The sequence below is a fragment of the Zonotrichia leucophrys genome, chromosome 4 (genome assembly GCF_028769735.1).
Source record: "Zonotrichia leucophrys gambelii isolate GWCS_2022_RI chromosome 4, RI_Zleu_2.0, whole genome shotgun sequence".
Lineage (NCBI taxonomy): Eukaryota > Metazoa > Chordata > Aves > Passeriformes > Passerellidae > Zonotrichia > Zonotrichia leucophrys.
In genome coordinates this window covers 71,770,990-71,790,866 of record NC_088173.1, presented here as the reverse complement: position 1 = coordinate 71,790,866, position 19,877 = coordinate 71,770,990, and the positions used below count along the sequence as shown (strand labels likewise).

Below are 19,877 nucleotides of genomic sequence, written 5' to 3'. Positions count from 1 at the left end.
AGTGCCCAGATTGGTGTGAATTTATCCAGTCTGGGGTTTTTTGTGTCCATTTCCGCGGCACAGAACTTCTCTCATTTTTGGGGTGTCAGTGCCTGTTCTTGGGGTGTCACTGCCCATTTTTGGAGTTTCAATGTTCATTTTTGGGGGTGTCGGTGCCCATTTTTGGGGTGTCAGCTTCCAAACTGGGGTCAATTTACCCAATCTGGGGTTTTCTGTGCCCATTTCTGGGGCACAGAATTTCTCCTATTTTTGGGGTGTCTGTGCCCATTTTTGAGGTTTCAAAGTTCATTTTGGGGTGCCAGTGACCATTTTGGGGTTATCTGTACCCATTTTTGGCGTGTCTGTGTCCATTTTTGGGGTTCCAGCACCCAGACTGGGTTGAATTCCCCCACTTTGGGGTTTTTAACCCCATTTTGGGGTGACCCCTGCCCGTCCCCTGCCCTCACCCAACGTGGCCGCCGCGGGGCTCTGACGTCACACCGGGTGTGCCCCTGACGCCACCACGTGGGCGTGCCCCTGACGTCACCACCCACGCACAGGGCGCCCCCTGCCGGGCCACCCGGTCAGTGCCGGGGTGTCCCCGCGGTCCCCCGGGGGTGACAGCGGACAGGGGGGGTGGCACTGTCCCCTCGCCCCTCGGGGTCACCTCTGCCACCCCCAGCGGGGCTTGGTGGCCTTGGGGTGGCCCTGGGAATGTGGGGAATGAGCCCCCACCCCATTCCCGACGGGAATCCTGTGGGATCAAGCCGGGCCCCCCCAGGGACCCCAAATCCCTCCCCCGGCGCTGTTTGGGGTCCCCCGGTGTCCCCCCGGCCCCTCTGTCCCCATTGGGGACATTTAGGGCACAGATCCCAAAGGAGCCCATCCCGGGAATCCCAATGGGAATGGGAGTGGGGAGAGGAGGGGACGGTCCTGGGGGAGTGGGGTGGGATGGACAGATGGACACTGGGATGGATGGATGGATGGATGTATGGATGGATGGATGGATGGACATTGGGATGGAGGGATGGGCACTGGGATGGATGCTGGGAATCACAAATGGACACTGGGATGGACGGATGGAGGATGGACGCTGGGATGGACTCATGGACATTGGGATGGATGCTGGGAATCACAAATGGACACTGGGATGGACAAATGGACAGTGAGATGGATACATGGATGCTGAGATTGACACTGGGGTGGACAAATGGACACTGGGGTGGACGGATGGAGGGATGGACGCTGGGATGGAGGGATGGACGCTGGGGTGGACGGATGGATGCTGGGATGGACAAATGGACTCTGGGAGGGAGGGATGGGCACTGGGATGGACAAATGGACACTGGGATGGATACATGAATGCTGAGATGGAAGTAGGGATGGACAGTGGGATGGATACATGGATAGTGGGATGCTAGGACAGAGAGATGGACAGTGCAATGGACAGGGTCATGGACTGATGGACAATGGGATGGATGGACGGACAGATACTGGGATGGACAGGAGCATGGAGAGGAGAACCTTGGGATGGACAGGGTCATGGGCAGATGGACAATGGGATGGACAGGGTCGTGGATGGTTGGGCACTGGAACAGGTGGAGAAGGACGGACATGGCAGATGGACATTGGAATGCATGAACAGATGGAGACTGGAATGGATGGATGGATGGATGGATGGATGGATGGATGGATGGATGGATGGACATTGGGATGGACAGGAGGACAAAAGGATGGACACTGGGATGGATGCATAGATGAAGGGATTGTAGGATAGACAGATGGACACTGGGATGGACAGGGGGATGGGTGGATGGACAGATGGACATAAATAGGGTGGGGGCATGGACAAAAGGACACAGGGATGTATGAACACTGGGATGGACAAATGGATGCTGGGATGGACAGACAGATGGATGGATGGATGGATGGATGCTGAGATCAGTGCAGCTGTTGTTGGATGCACACCAGGGTGGATGAGACCATGGACAGATGGACACTGGGATGGATGGGGACAGAGGTGGATGGACACTGGGACGGAGAGAGGGACACAGGGATGGACACAGGGACATTGGGATGGACACAGGGATGGACACAGGGACACTGGGATGGATGGGGACAGAGATGGACACAAGGACGCTGGGATGGACACAGGGACAGACAGACGGACACTAGGATGGACACAGGGACATTGAGATGGACACAGGGACAGACAGAGGGACACAGGGATGGACGAGGACATTGACACCTGGGGGACCCCTGGGACCTTTTTGGGATCCTCCTGGGGTGTCTCTGGGGATTCATTGGGGTCACTTTGTGCCATCCCTTGCACCCCTTTGGGGACACACTGGGGTCACTTTGTACCATCTCTGGCATCCCTTTGGGGTCCCCCCAGGGTACGTGGGAACACTGGGTCACTTTGTGCCACCCCTGGTACCCCTTTGGGACACACTGGGGTCACTTTGTGCCATCCCTGGCACTTGTTTGGGATCCCCCCAGGGTGTCCCTGGGGACACATTGAGGTCACTTTGTGCCACCTCTGGCACCCCTTTTGGGACACACTGGGGTCACTTTGTGCCATCCCTGGCACTTGTTTGGGATCCCCCCAGGGTGTCCCTGGGGACACGTTGAGGTCACTTTGTGCCACCTCTGGCACCCCTTTTGGGACACACTGGGGTCACTTTGTGCCATCCCCAGCACCCATTTGGGGACACATTGAGGTCACTTTGCTCTGTCCCCGGTACCCATTTGGGGTCACTCTGGGGTGTCCCTGGGGACACATTGAGGTCACTTTGTCCCACCTCTGGCACCCCTTTGGGGACACATTGGGGTCACTTTGTGCCATCCCCGGCACCCATTTGGGGACACCCTGGGGTGTCCTTGGGGCTGGTTTGAGGTGTCCCTGGGGTATCCCTGGGGACACATTGGGGTCACTTTGTGCCACCCACGGCACCCCTTTGGGTTCCCCCCCGAGGTGCCTCGGGGGACACATCGGGGTCACTTCTCGCTGTCCCCGGGCCCCATTTGGGATTTCCCCGGGGGTCTCTCGCGGGGGTCTCCCCTCGGGGTGCCCGGTGCCCCCCTGGCGGAGGGCGCGGGGAGGGACCGCTCCTCCCCGGAATGATGTCAGCCTGGCCGGCCGCGGCCCCCGCCTCCCCCGGCGGCTCCGGCCCTGCCTCCCCGGGGAGGCGGCGGCGGCGGCGGCGGTGCCGGGATGGCCCGGGCCGGTGGGGCGGCGGCGGCGGCGGCGGGGCGGCGGCAGCGAGCCGGGCTGCTGCTGCTCATGGTGCTGCTGCCCGAGCCGGGCGGCCGGGGCCGGGCCGGGGGGCGGCGGAGGCGGCGGGGAGAGGGCGGTGATGGCGTTGCGGGGACCCCCGGGCCGCCCCCCGGCCGCCCGCTGCTGCTGCTGCTGCCGCTGCCGCCGCCGCTGCCTCCGCCCCCCCGCGCCGCCGCCGCCGCCGCCGCCGCCCGCCCGGTAATAACGGAACCGAGCCCCCGCCCCCGGCCGGGCCCCCCCGGCCGCCTGCACTCCTCCCCTGCGCCTCGGCCCTGCCTCCCTGCGAGCCTCCATCCCTCCCTCCTTCCCTCCGGTGCCGCGCTCCATCCCTCCCTCCCCCGAGCCTCCCTCCATCCCTCCCTCCCTCTCCCGAGCCTTCCTCCAGCCCTCCTCTCCCTCCTTCCTTCCATCCCTCCACTCCTCCTCCAGCCCTCCCTCTCTCCATCCTTCTACTCCTCCTCCGGGCCTCCCTCCATCCATCCCTTCCACTCCTCCTCCGAGCCTTCCTCCCCATCCCTCCCTCCACTCCTCCCTCCCCATCCCTCCCTCTCCCCCCGCCCCTTCCCCTCCCCTCGCTTGGCTCCGGGGCTCCTCCGGCTCCAACTTCTCGGGCTCTGCCCCCTCCCGCCCCCTCCTCCCTCCTTCCCTCCCTCTCCCCTTCCCTCCCTCCCCTTCCATCCCTCCCTCCGCAGATGCCGCTTCCCCGGCGGCCGGGACGGCGGCCCCCGGCACCTGCCCGGTGCTGATCCCGGGGGTGCCCGGGGGTCCCCCTGAGCCCCCCGGTGATGTTCTCGGTGCAGGAGGCGCTGCCCCGCGGGGGGGTCCCCATGAAGGAGGAGCCGCTGAGCGCGGGGCTCCCCGCCGGCCGCTGGCTGCAGGGGGGCACCGGCATCCTGGACGCCAGCACGGCGGCGCAGAGGTAAGGGACAGCTCGGGGACAGCTTGGGGACAGCTCGGGGACAGCTTGGGGACAGTTTTGGGGCAGTTTTGGGGCAGCCCGGCGGCTCCGGGGGCTGCGGGATGGACGCAAGCCGAGCTCCGCGGGCATCCCGGGGTCCGCGGGAATTCCAAGGGCTGTGGGCATTCCAGGGGTATTCCAGGGGCAGTGGGCATCCCGGTTTTCATGGGCATCCCGGGGGTCTGGGCATTCCAGGGCTCTGGGCATCCTGAGCTCCTCGGGTTTCCCAGCTTCCATGGGCGTTCCAGGGGCTGCGGGCATCCCGGTTTTCATGGGCATCCCGGTTTTTATGGGTATCCCGGTGTTTCTGGGCATTCCAGGGCTTTGGGCATCCTGAGCTCCTCGGGTTTCCCAGCTTCCGTGGGCATTCCATGGGTGTGGGTATCGCAGGGCTGTGGATGTGCCAGGCTCTGTGGGCATCCCAAATTTCCACGGGCATCCCGGGCTCTGCTGATATCCCAAATTCCAGGGGCATCCTGGGCTCTGGGAGTGTCCTGGGATCCATGGGAATGGGAATTCCAGGTCCTGTGGGCATCCTGGGCATCAACTGTGGGCATTCCAGGATATTCCAGGGGCTGCGAGAATCCTGGCTTTGGGAGTGTCCTGGGATCCATGGAATAGGAATTCCAGGTCCTGTGGGCATCCTGGGCATCAGCTGTGGGCATTCCAGGATATTCCAGGGGCTGCGAGAATCCTGGGCTTTGGCAGTGTCCTGGGATCCATGGGAATAGGAATTCCAGGTCCTGTGGGCATCCTGGGCATCAACTGTGGGCATTCCAGGATATTCCAGGGGCTGCGAGAATCCTGGGCTTTGGCAGTGTCCTGGGATCCATGGGAATAGGAATTCCAGGTCCTGTGGGCATCCTGGGCATCAACTGTGGGCATTCCAGGGTATTCCATGCCCCATGGGCATCCTGGGCACCGTGGGCATCCCAGGTTCCATGGGCATTCCAGTGTCCTGGCTCTCACAGGCATCCCAGGGTGTGCCCCCCCATTTTTCCTGGCATTCCTTTGGGCCTCTGGATCCCCTATCCCGGTGTCCTGGGCATCCTGGGTTTCAGCTGCCAGGGGTTTGTGCCAACGGGAATGGGGTCTGTGCCCATCCCTGCCTTTTCTTGGGAATTTGAATCCCATTCCCTGCCTCTTCCGGGGGGTTCAATTCCCATTCCTGCCTTTTCCAGGGGGCTCAAATCCCATTCCTTCCCTTTTTGGGGGACTCAAATCCCATTCCTTGCCCTCCTGGTGGATCAAATCCCATCCCTGCCCTTTTGGGGGTTCAAATCCCATTCTGTGCCCTACTGGGAACTCAAATCCCATTCCTTCCTTTTCTGGGGGGCTCAAATCCCATTCCTGCCCTCCTGGGAAGTCAGATCCCATTCCCTGCCCCTTTGAGGCTCAAATCCCATTCCTGCCTTTTCCAGGGAACTCAAATCCCATTCCTGCCTTTTCCAGGGGTCTTAGAATCCATTCCCTGTCTTTTTGGGGGGCTCAAATCCCATTCCTTGCCCTCCTGGGAAGTCAGATCCCATTCCCTGCCTTTTCTGGGGAACTTAAATCCCATTCCTGCCTTTTCCAGGGGGCTCAAATTCCATTCCCCGACCCTTTGGGGGCTCAAATCCCATTCCCTGCCCTCCTGGAAGCTCAAATCCCATCCCTGCCTTTTCCAGGGGGCTCAAATCCCATTCCCGGCCCTCCTGGAAGCTCAAATCCCATCCCTGCCTTTTCCAGGGGGCTCAAATCCCATTCCCGGCCCTCCTGGGAACTCAAATCCCATTCTTTCCCCTTTTTGGGGGTTCAAATCCCATTCCCTGCCCTCCCTCAGTGTCCCCTCTCTCCTGTCCCTCTCTCCCTCAGTGCCACCCCTGTCCCCTGTCCTGCTGTCCCCTCTGCCGGCTTTGGGGTGTCCCTAAGGGGTCATGGTGGCTCCCCGGGGTCCCCCAAAAACTTTGGGATGCTGGAAAACCTCAAGGAATCCCCCAAACCCCAAAGGGACCCCAAAGCGCGGCCACCCCCGGGGGGTGACAGTGTGACACAGCTGAGGGACAGCAGTGCCAGGTCCTGTGTCCCCAAAACCTCCCCGGGACAGAGGGACACACCCGGGGCTGGCAGTGGTGACAGGGACGTGTCACCGAGCGGGCAGTGCCACCCTGGTGGCAGCTGGGCGTGTGCCACCGTGCTGGCAGTGCCACGCGTGGGGACACTGTCTGAGGGGAGGTGTCACCCTCACCCCACAAACACCAGCGTGTCCCCATGGCCACCGCAGTGTCCCCAAGGGGGTGGCACCGAGTTCCTGCTCCGTGGGGTGGCACCGGGACCCTCTAAACCTCCTGTCCCGCAGTGTCCCCAAAGGTTTGGCGCCGTGTCCGGGGTGTCCCCGCTGTGGGGTCCCCAGAGCCCCCCCGGAGCCGCTTTGGGGCCGGCGCCGCTTTCCTGGAAGCGCCGGGGCCGCGGCTGCTTGGAAATGCTTGATTGCCTTTAATAATTAATTAACGCGGCGGGCGGGGCCGGCAGCGCCGGGGGGACAACGGGGGACAGCGGCGACAGCCAGAGCCACCCCCGCCTGTCACCGCGGCCCTTTGGGCGAATCTGTGGGGCTGGGAGGAGCCGCGGGTGTGGCTGTCCCGTTGTAGGGAGGGGACAGTGAGGGGACAGAGGTGTCCCCGCGGGGGCGGGACAGTGAGAGCGAAGCCACCAGAGCGGGGAAGGGACAAGGGACACGCCGCGGTGTCCACGGCAGGTGTGGGGACATGATGTGACCCGTTTGGGGTGGCCGTGCACAGGTATTGTCACCTCGCCAGGTGTGGCCCCGCGGGTGGCCCTCGGGACACTTTGGGACCCCGCGGGTGACCCTGGGGACACTTTGGGACCCCTGTGGGTGTCCCTGGGGACAATCTGGGACCCCCGCGGGTGACCCTTTTGGACACCGCGTGTGATCCTGGGGACAATTTGGGACCCCTTGGGTGTCCCTGGGGACTATTTGGGACTCCGCGAGTGACCCTGGGGACAATCTGGGACCCCCGCGGGTGACCCTTTTGGACACCGTGTGTGACCCTGGGGACCCTTTGGGACGCCGTGGGTGTCCCTGGGGACAATTTGGGACTCTGTGGGTGACCCTGGGGACAGTTTGGGACCCCGTGGGTGACCCTGGGGACGCTTTGGAACAGCTGAGGGAGCTGTCCTCGGGGAAATGTCCCCAGAGTGTCGCCAAGGGGCTGGGTTGGAGCGTGGCTGTGGCAGGGGTGACACTGGGGATCCGCTCTGCTGCCACCGGGGGGACACCGAGGGGACAGGGCCACCAGCGGGGTGGGGACACGGTGACAGTGACAGGGACTGTGCTGGAGCCGTCGTCCCTGATGTGGCTCTGCTGTCACCGTGCTGTCACCGCGGGTGTCGGGGCAGGGACAGCAGCGGTGACAGCGGCGAGCCCAGAGGTGGCACTGAGGGGTGACCTGGGCGGGGAGGGCTCAGGAATGTCCCCCCTGTCCCCTTCTGTCCCTCGTGTCCCCGATGCCAGGGGTAGGGTGTCCCCAAGTGTGTCCCCTGCCCTAGACAGGGAGGGGGTGCTGGGTGTCACCCTCGTGGGGTGCTGGGGACAGCCTGGTGGCCCCCTGGGGACACCCTGGGGACGGAGTCCTGGTGGCCTTGGGGACAGGCTGGTGGCCTTAATGATGGAGTCCTGGGGGTCTTGGGGACAGGCTGGTGGCCTTGGGGACAGGCTGGTGGCCTTAATGATGGAGTCCTGGGGATCTTGGGGACAGGCTGGTGGCGTTAGGGACAGGTTGGTCATCCTGGGGACATGCTGGTAGCCTTAGGGACGGGGTCCTGGTAGCCTTGGGGACAGGCTGGTGGCCTTAATCATGGGGTCCTGGGGGTCTTGGGGACAGGCTGGTGGCTCTGGGGAGAGGGTTCTGGTGGCCCTGGGTATGGGGTCCTGGTGGCCCTGGGGACAGGGTGCTGTAGGTTTTGGGGGTCCCAGGCCAGGGTGCTGGGGGTCCCAAGGACTGGATTTTAGGGTTTTGGGATTTTGGAGTTTTGGGATTTTGGGATTCCGGGAAGGGGTGCTGGGAGTCCCATGGAGGAGGGTTTGGGGGTCCCGGTGCTGTTTTGGGGTGTCCCAATGTTGGGGTGCTGGGGGTCCCCGGGATGGGGCGCTGGTGTCCCATGGAGGAGATTTTGGGGGGTCCCCAGGACGGGGTTTAGGGGGTCCCCAGGTTGGGGTGCTGGGGTTCTGGTGTCCCACGGAGGGGGTTTTGGGGGGTCCCAGTGCTGAATTTCCGAGTGTCCTGGAAATGGGGTGCTGGGGGTTTCTGGTAATGGGGGTCCCCAGAACTGGGGTTCTTGGGGATGGGAATCCTGGTAATGGGGTGCTGGGGTTCCTGGTAATGGGGTCCTGGGGGTCCCTGGTGCTGGGGTACCCCAGGATTTGGGTTCTTGGGGATGGGAATCCTGGTCATAGGGTTTTGGGGTTCCTGGTAATGGGGTTCTGGGCGTGTTGGTGTCCCATGGAGGAGGTTTTGGGGTTCCTGGTGCTGGGGGGCCCCGAGATGGGGTGCTGGGGGTCCCGGTAGTGGGGGTCCCCAGGATTTGGGTTATCAGGGAAGGGGATCCCCAGGATGGGGAGCTGGGGGTGCTGGTGTCCCATGGAGGAGGTTTTGGGGTTCCTGGGAATGGGGTTTTGGGGGTCCCCCGGGATGGGGGACTGGGGATCCCAGTCCTGGTAATGGGATGCTGGGGGTCCCTGGGCTGAGTTTCCAGGTGTCCTCATGTTGGGGTGCTGGGGGTCCCCAGGATTTGGGTTCTTGGGAATGGGGATCCCCAGGATGGGGAGCTGGGGGTGCTCGTGTCCCATGGAGGAGGTTCTGGGGTTCCCGGTGCTGGGGGTCCCCAGAATTTGGGTTCTCAGGGATGGGGATCCTGGAGATGGAGTGCTGGGAGTCCCAGTCCTGGGAGTCCCCCAGATGGGGTTTTGGGGGTTCCTGGTGCTGGGCATCCCCTGGATGGAGAGTTGGGGGTGTGGGTGTCACTTGGAGGAGGTTTTGGGGTTCCCGGTGCTGGGGGTCCCCGGGATGGGGTGCTGGGAGTCCCGGTAGTGGAGGTCCCCAGAATTGGGGCTCTTGGAGATGGGAATCCTGGTAATGGGGTGCTAGGGGTCCCTGGTAATGGGGTGCTGGGGGTGTTGGTGTTCCGTGGAGGAGGTTTTGGGGTTCCTGGTACTGGGGGTCCCCAGAATTTGGGTTCTTGGGAATGGGGATCCCCAGGATGGGGAGCTGGGCGTGCTGGTGTCCCATGGAGGAGGTTTTGGGATTCCCGGTGCTGGGGGTCCCCAGAATTTGGGTTCTCGGGGATGGGGATCCTGGAGATGGAGTGCTGGGGGTCCCCGGGATGGGGCACTGAGGGTCCCAGTCCTGGGGATCCCCCAGATGGGGTTTTGGGGGTTCCCGGTGCTGGGCATCCCCTGGATGGAGAGTTGGGGGTGTTGGTGTTCCGTGGAGGAGGTTTTGGGGTTCCTGGTACTGGGGGTCCCAAGAATTTGGGTTCTTGGGAATGGGGATCCCCAGGATGGGGAGCTGGGGGTGCTCGTGTCCCATGGAGGAGGTTCTGGGGTTCCCGGTGCTGAGGGTCCCCAGAATTTGGGTTCTCAGGGATGGGGATCCTGGAGATGGAGTGCTGGGAGTTCCAGACTTGGGAGTTCCCCAGATGGGGTTTTGGGGGTTCCCAGTGCTGGGCATCCCCTGGATGGAGAGTTGGGGGTGTTGGTGTTCCGTGGAGGAGGTTTTGGGGTTCCTGGAACTGGGGGTCCCAAGAATTTGGGTTCTTGGGAATGGGGATCCCCAGGATGGGGAGCTGGGGGTGTTGGTGTCCCATGGAGGAGGTTTTGGGGTTCCCGGTGCTGGGGGTCCCCAGAATTTGGGTTCTCGGGGATGGGGATCCTGGAGATGGAGCACTGAGGGTCCCAGAGCTGGGGGTCCCCTGGCTGGGGTTTTGGGGTTCCCAGGATGGGGAGCTGGGGGTGCCAGTGTCCCACAGAGAAGGTTTTGGGGTTCCTGGGAATGGAGTGCTGGGAGCCCTCGGGATGGGCGACTGGGGATCCCAGTCCTGGTAATGGGGTGCTGGGGGTCCCCGTGTTGGGGGTTCCCAGGATTTGGGTTTTTAGGGATGGGGATCCCCAGGACGGGGAGCTGGGGGGTCCCTGGGGTGGGGTCCTGAGGGTCCCAGTGCTGGGGGGGGTCCCCAGGTCTGATGTTCCTGGGGATGGAGTGCTGCAGGTCCCAGTCCTGAGGGTCCCCCAGACGGGGTTTTGGGGGTTCCCGGTGCTGGGGATCCCCAGGATTTGGGTTCCTGGTGCTGGGGGTCCCAGGACTGGGGTTCTTAAGGGTGGGGATCCCGGGGATGGGGTGCTGGGGGGTCCTGGGAGTTCCAGTCCTGGGGGACCCCCCGACGGGGTCTGGGGGGTTCTGGTACTTGGGATCCCCAGAACTGGGGTTCATGGGGATGGGGATCCCCAGGAATGGGTTTTTTGGAGTTCGGGGGTTCCGGTGTTGGGGATCCCCAGGACTGAGGTTCTCGGGGTTTGGAGGTTCTGGTGCTGGGGCTCCCTGGGATGAGGCACTGAGGGTCCCAGTCCTGGGGGATCCCCGGACGTGGTTTGGGGGGTTCCGGTGCTGGGGATCTCCAGGACTGGGGTTCATGGGGATGGGGATCCCCAGGACTGGGGTTCCCTGTGCTGGGGGTCCCCAGGACTGAGATTCCCAGGGTTTGGAGTTCCTGAGGTCTGGAGTTCTCGGGGTTTGGGGTTCTCGGGGGGGTTTGGGGTTCCCGGTGTTGGGTTCCTTGGGGTTTGGGGTCCCCGGGGTTTGGGGTTATTGGTGTTTGGGGCTCTTGGGGCTTGGGGTTCTCGGGATTTGGGGGTTCAGGGGACTCGGGGTTTGGAGTTTCTGGGGCTTTGGGGTTCCCAGTGTTGGGATTCTCGAGGTTTTGGGGTTCTCGGGGTTTGGGGTTCCCGGGATTTGGGGTTCTTGGGTTTTGGGGGTTCCCAGTGCTGCAGTTCTCGGGGTTTGGGCTTCCTGGGGTTTGGGGTTCCTGCTGCTGCAGGGGTGGGGGGGTAACCGTGCTGCCGGGGCTGTGGCCGTGTCACTGTCGCGGCTGTCCCCGCACCGTGTCACTGTCGCGGCTGTCCCCACACCGTGTCGCTGTCGCAGCGGGGTGTCGCTGGCCCGCGCTCACTTCGAGAAGCAGCCCCCGGCCAACCTGCGCAAGTCCAACTTCTTCCACTTCGTGCTGGCCATGTACGACCGCCAGGGCCAGCCCGTGGAGGTGGAGCGCACCTGCTTCATCGACTTCGTGGAGAAGGAGCGGGTGAGAAACCCCAAAAAAACCCCAAACCGCCCCAAAAACCCCCGCAGGGTCGCAGTCATGGTGAGGTCGGAGCGCTACCCCAAATTGTGGCATGAGTGACGCCAAAACGGGGTGGGAGGGACATGGAGTGACCAGGAGGGGACACTGAGTGACCCTGGCTGTGAATTTTGTCCCCAAAACCCCTCAAGGAGCAGAACGGGGAGAAAACCAACAACGGGATCCACTACCGGCTGCAGCTGCTCTACAGCAACGGTGGGTGAGAGGGTTTGGGGGGATCCGGGGCGGGATTTGGGGTGTCCCCCCGGGAAGTGACAAGCAGGGTGACCCCTCTGGTGTCCCCGCAGGGCTGCGGACCGAGCAGGATTTGTACGTCCGCCTCATTGACTCCATGTCCAAGCAGGTACCGAGACCCCAAAAATCCTCCCCAAAATCCTCCCCCAAAATCTCCCCCAAAATCCCCCAAATCCCAAAAATCTCCCCCAAAAATCCCCCCCAAAAATCCCCCCCCCAAAAAACCCCCCCAAAAATCTTCCCCAAAAGTTCCTCCCAAAAAAACCCCAAATCCCCCCAAAAATCCTCCCCAAAAATCCTCCCCAAAAGCCCCCCGAAAAGCCCCCCGAAAGTGCCCCCCAAATTCCCCCCAAATCCCCCCAAAAATCCCCCAAAACCCCCCCAAAATCTCCCCAAAAATTCTCTCAAAGTCCCCCCAAAAGTGCCCCCCAAAATCCCCCCTCCAAAATCCCCCCAAAATCCCCGAAAAAATCACTCCAAAAAATCCTCCCCCAAAAATCTCCCCAAAAATCCCCCCCCAAATCCCTCAAATCACCCCCCAAATCCCCCCAAAAATCCCCCCGGCCCCACCCACGGGTGACATCTGGATGTCCCCGCCGCCACATCTGGCCGGGGACGGGGACTCCGCGGTGCCACCCCGGTGTCGCGGCTGTCCCCTCGGTGTCCCCTCCAGGCCATCATTTACGAGGGGCAGGACAAGAACCCCGAGATGTGCCGGGTGCTGCTGACGCACGAGATCATGTGCAGGTGACAACCTGGGGGCGACAGGGGTGTCCCCAAGGTCCCTTCGATGCCCACTCGTGGTCACCGACCCCTCGTGCTAATTAACGAGCCGAGGCAGCGCCGCTAATTAACCCCGCGACAGGGGACAGGCCACCCCCGGTGTCCCCTCGGGGTCGGGGCTGCGGGTGGCCCTGCTGTGTCACCTGCGGGTGACAGGGACGGGTCCTCAACCCCTTCAGAGCCACCTGGAGGTGACACAGAGTCCCCGAGGGTGACAGGGAGGGTCCCCAGCCCCTCCAGAGCCACCCAATGGTGACAGGGACGGGTCCCCAACCACTTCAGAACCACCTGGAGGTGACAGGGACGGGTCCTCAACCCCTTCAGAGCCACCTGGAGGTGACATAGAGTCCCCGAGGGTGACAGGAAGGGTCCCCAGCCCCTTCAGAGCCACCCAGAGGTGACATGGAGCCTCCTGAGGTGACAGGGACGGGTCCCCAAGCCCTTCAGAGCCATCTGAGGGTGACAGGGACAGGTCCCCAACCCCTTCAGAGCCACCCAGGGTGACAGAGATGGGTCTTCAATCCCTCCAGAGCCATTAAAGGGTGACAGAGATGGGTCCCCAGCCCCTCCAGAGCCACCCAATGGTGACAGGGACGGGTTCCCAACCACTTCAGAGCCACCCAGAGGTGACATGGAGCCCCCTGAGGTGACAGGGACGGGTCCCCAAGCCCTTCAGAGCCATCTGAGGGTGACAGGGACAGGTCCCCAGCCCCTTCAGAGCCACCCAGGGTGACACAGATGGGTCTCCAATCCCTCCAGAGCCATTAAAGGGTGACAGGGATGGGTCCCCAACCCCTTCAGAGCCACCCAAGCGTGACAGGGATGGGTCCCCAACATCTTCAGAGCCACCCAGAGGTGACACGGAGCCCCCGAGGGTGACAGGGACGGGTCCCCAAGGCCTTCAGAGCCACCCAGAGAGGACACAGAGCCCCCAGGACCCCCAAATCTGTCCCCAACCCCATAAAGGGGTGGCAAAGTGCCACCCCTGAGTGTCCCCCTGCTGTGTCCCCTCCCCACTGTCCCCTCTGTCCCCCACCCCTGAGTGATGGGGCGGTCCCAGGGTGGGACACGGGGACCTGGCGCGTCCCCCCCGGAGTTTGGGGGGTCCCTCAGTCCTCGCTGTCCCCTGATGTCACCTGCTGTCCCCGTGTCCAGCCGCTGCTGTGACAAGAAGAGCTGCGGGAACCGCAACGAGACCCCCTCGGACCCCGTCATCATCGACAGGTGCTGGGGACACTGGGGACATTGGGGGACCTCATGAGACTCTGGGGACATTGGGGAACACTGGGGACATCGGGAGACCTCATGGTGACCTGGAGGGGATGGCAGCACCGGCGGTGTCCCCAAGCTTGGGGACATGACGCTGATGAGCCAAGGGACAGCAGAGGGCACTCTGGGTGCCCCCAGGGGGTGACAGCGGTGACAGATGTCCCCAGCGGTCACATCAATAATGGAGGTGGCACTGGTGCATTGGGGACATCCCAGGGTGGCTGTGTCCCCGTCCCTAAGGTCCCTCTGTCCCTGTCCCCACCGGGGTCCTCCTGCCTGTCCCAGTGTCACCTCCCTGGTGCCACCAAGCCAAGCCCGGCATTGTCACTTGTTGTCCCCTTGTCACTGCCATTGTCCCCGTGTCCCCTGTCCCGCAGGCGTCCTGGGGCTGTCCCCATCATGGCGCTTTTGGGGGTGGTGTCCCCTTGGGAGGTGACACCCCGATGGTTGGTGGCCATGTCCCAAATGTCCCCTCCTCAGCCGCAGGACTTTTGGGGGGTCCCCCAGTCTGCCCCCAAGGACTTTCGGGGTGTCCCCAACCCCCTGTCCCCATCCATGGGCCTTTTAGGGGGTCACCCAGTGCCAGGAGTGTCCCCAACCTGTCCCGCCCCTCCCCAGCACTTTTGGGGTGTCCTCAAACCCACCCCAGGATGTTTGGGGAGTCCCTGGTCCCCCTTCACAGCATTTTGGGATGTCCCCAATCCCCTGTCCCCATCCCCAGCACTTTTGGGGGGGTTACCCTCTTCCAGGGGTGTCCCCAACTTGTCCCCAACCCGCCCCAAGACTTTTGGGGTGTCCCCAACTCCCTCTCTGCATCCCCAGCACTTTCGTGTCAGGTGTGTCCCCAACCTGTCCCCCTCACCCCCAGAAATTTTGGGGTGTCCCCAACCCGCCCCAGGACTTTTGGGGTGTCTCCATTCACAGCACTTTCAGGGTGCCCCTGTGCCCATCACTTTTGGGGGTCACCCACTTGCAGGAGTGTCCCCAACCCACCCCAGGACTTTAGGGAAGTCCTCTCTCCCCATCCTCATCACTTTTGGGGTGTCCCAAACCCACCCCTTAACTTTCGGGGTGTCCCCAACCCCTGTCCCCATTCCCATCCCTTTCGGGGGTCATGCAGTTCCAGGCGTGTCCCCAACCTGTGCCCCCCGTCCCTGTCACTTTTGGGGTGTCCCCAGCCTGCTCCAGGACTTTCTGGATGTCCCCATTCCCATCACTTTTGGTGTGTCCTCTGTCCCCATCCCTCTCACTTTTGGGGTGTCCCCTTTCCCCACTCACATCACTTTCGGGGTGTCCCTGTCTGCATCCCTTTCGGGGTGTCCTCTGTCCTCATCCCCATCGCTTTTAGGGTGTCCCCAGTCCCCATTCACAACGCTTTTGGGGTGTCCCCAACCCACCCCAGGACTTTCTGGATGTCACAATTCCCAGCACTTTTGGGGTGTTCCCTCTCCCCATCTCTGTCACTTTTGGCGTGTCCTCTTCCCCCATCCCCGTCACTTTTGGGGTGTCCCCAAATTCCCTGTCCTCATTCTTGTCACTTTTGGGGTGTCCCCAACCCGCCCCAGGACTTTTGAAGTGTCTCCATTCTGATAATTTTGTGTTGTCCCCTGTCCCCTGTCCCCATCACTTTTAGGGTGTCCTCTGTCCCCGTCCTCATCACTTTCGGGATGTCCCCAACCCACCTCAGGAATTCTGGGGTGTCCCCATCCCCATCACTTTGGGGTGTCCCCTGTCCCCATTCACAACACTTATGGAGTGTCCTCATCCCCATCACTTTGGGGTGTCTCCTCTCCCCATTCCCATGACTTTTGGGGTGTCCCAATCCCCATCAGTTTTAGGGTGTCCCCAGTCCCCTGTCCCCATCTCTGTCACTTTTGGGGTGTCGCCAACGCCCAATCCCCATTCCCATCACTTTTGGGGTGTCTCCAATCCCCTGTCCCTATCCCCATCACTTTTGGGGTGTCCCCTGTCCCCATTCCTGTCACTTCCAAGGTGTCCCCTGGTCCCCATTCCTGTCACTTTTGGGGTGTCCCCTCTCCCCATTCATAACACTTTTGGGATGCCCCCATTCCCAGTACTTTTGGGTGTCCCCAAACTTCCCCAGGACTTTTGGGGTGTCCCCTGCCCCCAATCACAAGACTTTTGGGGTGTCCCCAACCCACCTCAGGACTTTTGGGGTATCTCCATCACTTTTGGGGTGTCTCCTGTCCCCATCCCTGTCACTTTTGGGGGGTCCCTTCTCCCCATTCATAACACTTTTGGGATGCCCCATTCCCAGTACTTTTGGGTGTCCCCAAACTTCCCCACGACTTTTGGGGTGTCCCCAACCCACCTCAGGACTTTTGGGGTATCTCCATCACTTTTGGGGTGTCTCCTGTCCCCATCCCTGTCACTTTTGGGGGGTCCCTTCTCCCCATTCCCATCCCTTTTGGGGGGTCATGCAGTTCCAGTCATGTCCCCAACCTGTCCTCCCCATCACTATCAGGGTGTCCCCTGTCCCCATCCCCGTCACTTTTGGGGTGTCCCCAACCCACCCCAGGAATTCAGGGGTGTCCCCTCTCCCATCCCCATCACTTTTGGGGTGTCTCCATCCCCGTCCCTTCCGGGGGGTCACGCAGGGCCAGCAGTGTCCCCATCCGTGTCCCCATCCCTGTCGCGAGCCCCCCCTGTCCCCCGTGTCCCCGTGTCCCCCCCCGGGCCAGCCCCGCTGGTTTGAGAGCGCGCTAAGTGCCCCTCTCGCGGCGTTAATCAAATTACCCGGCTGCGAAAATTGACGCTTCTCATTAATTAGCCACGATTATGCTAATTGCGCATTCAAATTTATGCGCCGCGAGCACAAGGTGCTCGGCAGCGGCGCCGGGCATTTGCATATTCAATGGTAATTAGCGATGCTAATTAATGCGCCGGCCCCGTATTTTTAACTCGCGGGGGTTCAGCCCCAGCCCCCCTACCTGGGGCTGGGATTTGGGGGGATTTTGTGGGGTTTTTTTGGGGGTTTGGGGTTCCCTCGCGGCTGCGATGTGCTGGGGGTGGCGGGACCGTTTTTGGGGTGTTTTTGGGGCGTTTTCGGGGCGTTTTTGGGGTGTTTCCCGGCGTTTTCCAGCTTCTTCCTTGCCCTGATTACCACCCGCGGGGCGGGAATGGGATTATGGGAATGTGGGGAATGGGGGGAGCCCCCCTTTTCCTGTGTTGTTCCATAAGGTGGAACCCCCTTTCTGTGGGGTCGGGACCTCCTCAGTGTGAGATCCCTTTTTGTGGGGTCCCCCCTTTTCCATGGGGTCCTAGAGATGAGACCCCTTTCTGTGGGATCCTCTTTTTATGGGATCTCCCTTTTTGTGGGATCCCTCTTTTTTTGGGACTCCCTTTTTATGGGATCCCCCTTTCCATGGGGAGCCCCTTGCTGTGGGGTCCCCCTTTTCCATGGGATCCTGTAAATGAGACCCCTTTTTGTGGGATCCGCCTTTTCCATGGGATCCTCTCTCCCTATGATCCCTCCCTCCATGGGATTCTCTAAATGAGACCCCTTTTTGCGGGATTCCCCCTTTTTGCGGGATTCCCCCTTTTTGCAGGATCCCCCTTTTTTGGGATTCATCTTTTCCATGGGGAGCCCCTCGCTGTGGGACCCCCATTTCATGGGATCTGCTGTTTATGGGATCCCCCTTTCATGGAAAACCCTTTTTTGTGGGATCCCCATTCCCTGGGACCCCTTTTCCATGGGATCCTCCCCTCCCTGGCAGTTCCTTTTTATGGGATGCCCTCTCCATGAGATCCCTTTTTGTGGGATCCCCTCACCCACGGGATCCCCTGATTTGTGGGATCCCCTTTTCCCTGAGATCCCCTCATCCATGGGACCCCTTTATTGTGGAATCTCTTTCCCTGGGACCCCCTCTCTGTAGGATTAACTTTCCCTGGAAACCCCTTTCTGTGGGACCGCTTTTCTATGGGATCCCCATTCCCTGGGATCCCCCTTTCCATGTAACCACTTTTTTGTGGGATCCTTTTCCCTCATGACCCCTTTTTTGTGGGATCTCCTTTTTTGTGGGATCCCCTTTTTTCAGGATCCTCTTTTTATGGGATCCCTGGGATCCCCTTTTGCCCCTGGAACCCTTCTTTCCTGGGATCCCCTTTTTGTGGGATCCCCTCTTCCTGAGACCCCTTTTCCATGGGATCCTCTTTTTTTGGGACCTGCTTTTTGTGGGATCCCCTTTCCATGTAACCCCTTTTTTTGTGGGATCCCCTTTTTCTGGGACCCCTTTTTGCGAGATCTCCTTTCCACGTAACCCCTTTTTTGTGGGATCCCCTTTTTATGGGATCCCATTTCCATGGAACTCTTTTTTTGTGGGATCCCCATTCCCTGGGACCGCCCTTTTTTATGGGATCCCCTTTCCATGTAATGCCTTTTTGTGGAATCCCCCTTTTTGTGGGATCCCCGTTCCCTGGGATCCCCCTCCGTGTCCCCCCAGCCTGACCAGGGGCTGACCCCACTTGGGGTCACCCAGATGTCCCCAAACCCCGTGTGACCCCAAGGACGGGCCCGGGGGTCCCCAGTGTTCCCAGGGACCCCGGTGTCACCCCCAGTGGGATGGGGACACTGGGATGGGAATGGGGACATTGGGATGGGGACAATAATGGGGTGGTGACAAGAAAGGACAGCAGAAGGGGGACAGAATGAGACATTGGGATGGGGACACCAGGATTTGGGACAGGATGGAGACAGAATGGGGACACCAAGATGTGGATGGGGACGGGAACACTGGGATGGGGACACTGGGATGGCAATGGGGACACCAGGATGGGGACACTGGGATGGGGACAGAATGGGGGCACCAAGATGTGGATGGGGACACTGGGATGGGGACAGGATGGGGCACCGGGATGGTGGTGGGGACACTGGGATGGCAATGGGGACACCGGGATGGGGATGGGGACACTGGGATGGGGACAATAATGGGGTGGTGACAAGAAGGGACAGCAAAACAGGGACACAATGGGACACTGGGATGGGGGCAGGATGGGGACACTGGGATGGGGATGGGAACACCAGGATGGGGACACCGGGATCGTAATGGGGACACCAAGAATTGGATGGGGACAATAATGGGGTGGTGACAAGAAGGGACAGCAGAACGAGGACAGAATGGAACTTTGGGATGGGGACACCAGGACTGGGGACGCCATGGGGACAGAATGGAAACAGAATGGGGACACTGGGATGGAGACAATAATGGGGTGGTGACAAGAAGGGACATTGGGATGGGGACAACAGATGGGAACACTGGGATTGGAGACACCATGGGGACACTGGGATGGGGACATCGTGGGGACACGTTTGTCCCCTCTTTTTTTTCACCCCATTCCAGGTTTTTCCTCAAGTTTTTCCTCAAGTGCAACCAGAACTGCCTGAAAAACGCCGGGAATCCGCGGGACATGCGGCGCTTCCAGGTGACACTTGGGGACATCACCGAGAGGGTGGAGGGGACACTAAAAAGGGGTGTAGGAGACCCCAAAGGGATTTCCCAAAGGGGTCGAGGGGAATCTTTTTGGGGTCGCCTGCACCTCAACCCCCCTTTTAGGGATTGAAATTTGGGGTTTTTTATAGGGTGGCGGTAGATTTTTTAGGGTGGTGGGAAATTTGGGATTTTCAAAGGGGTCGAGGCAAACTGGGGACTCAATTCCACTCAACCCCTTATGGAAATCGTTTTTGGGGTCACCTCACCCCTTTTTGGGGTCAAAATTTAGGGTTTTTTTATAGGGTGGTGGTAAATTTGGGATTTTCAAATGGATCAAGAGGAATTGAGTCCCCAAACTCCCTCGACCCTTTGGGGAATCCTTTTGGAGTTGCCTGAATCCCTTTTTGGGATCTCCTCCTTGATGTCCCCAAGTGTCACCTGGAAGTGTCACCTTTTATAGCTCGGTGGTGGATTTGGGATTTCCTAAAGGGGTCAAGGCAAATTGGGGACTCAA

General features: G+C 61.1%; 1 protein-coding gene across 7 annotated transcripts in view; it reads left to right on the top strand.

Moving 5' to 3' along the window:
* Positions 1-3,193: 3,193 nt before the first annotated feature.
* The window catches only part of LOC135447212 (transcription factor COE4-like), a 32,488-nt gene continuing 15,804 nt past the window's right edge, over positions 3,194-19,877 (top strand). For 3 of the 7 annotated variants that reach the window (XR_010440021.1, XR_010440022.1, XM_064712122.1), the window contains exons 1-8: positions 3,194-3,454; positions 4,057-4,175; positions 11,414-11,570; positions 11,759-11,822; positions 11,915-11,970; positions 12,535-12,608; positions 13,800-13,868; positions 19,274-19,355. Coding sequence is in view for 5 of the 7 variants with exons in the window: in XM_064712122.1 (XP_064568192.1) it covers positions 3,194-3,454; positions 4,057-4,175; positions 11,414-11,570; positions 11,759-11,822; positions 11,915-11,970; positions 12,535-12,608; positions 13,800-13,868; positions 19,274-19,355 (882 nt within the window). In the remaining 2 variants the exon portion in view is untranslated. Of the gene's footprint in view, positions 3,455-4,041; positions 4,176-11,413; positions 11,571-11,758; positions 11,823-11,914; positions 11,971-12,534; positions 12,609-13,799; positions 13,869-19,273; positions 19,356-19,877 lie in introns of those variants that run through there. The other 4 variants (XM_064712125.1, XM_064712123.1, XM_064712126.1 and 1 more) reach the window with 2 other exon arrangements.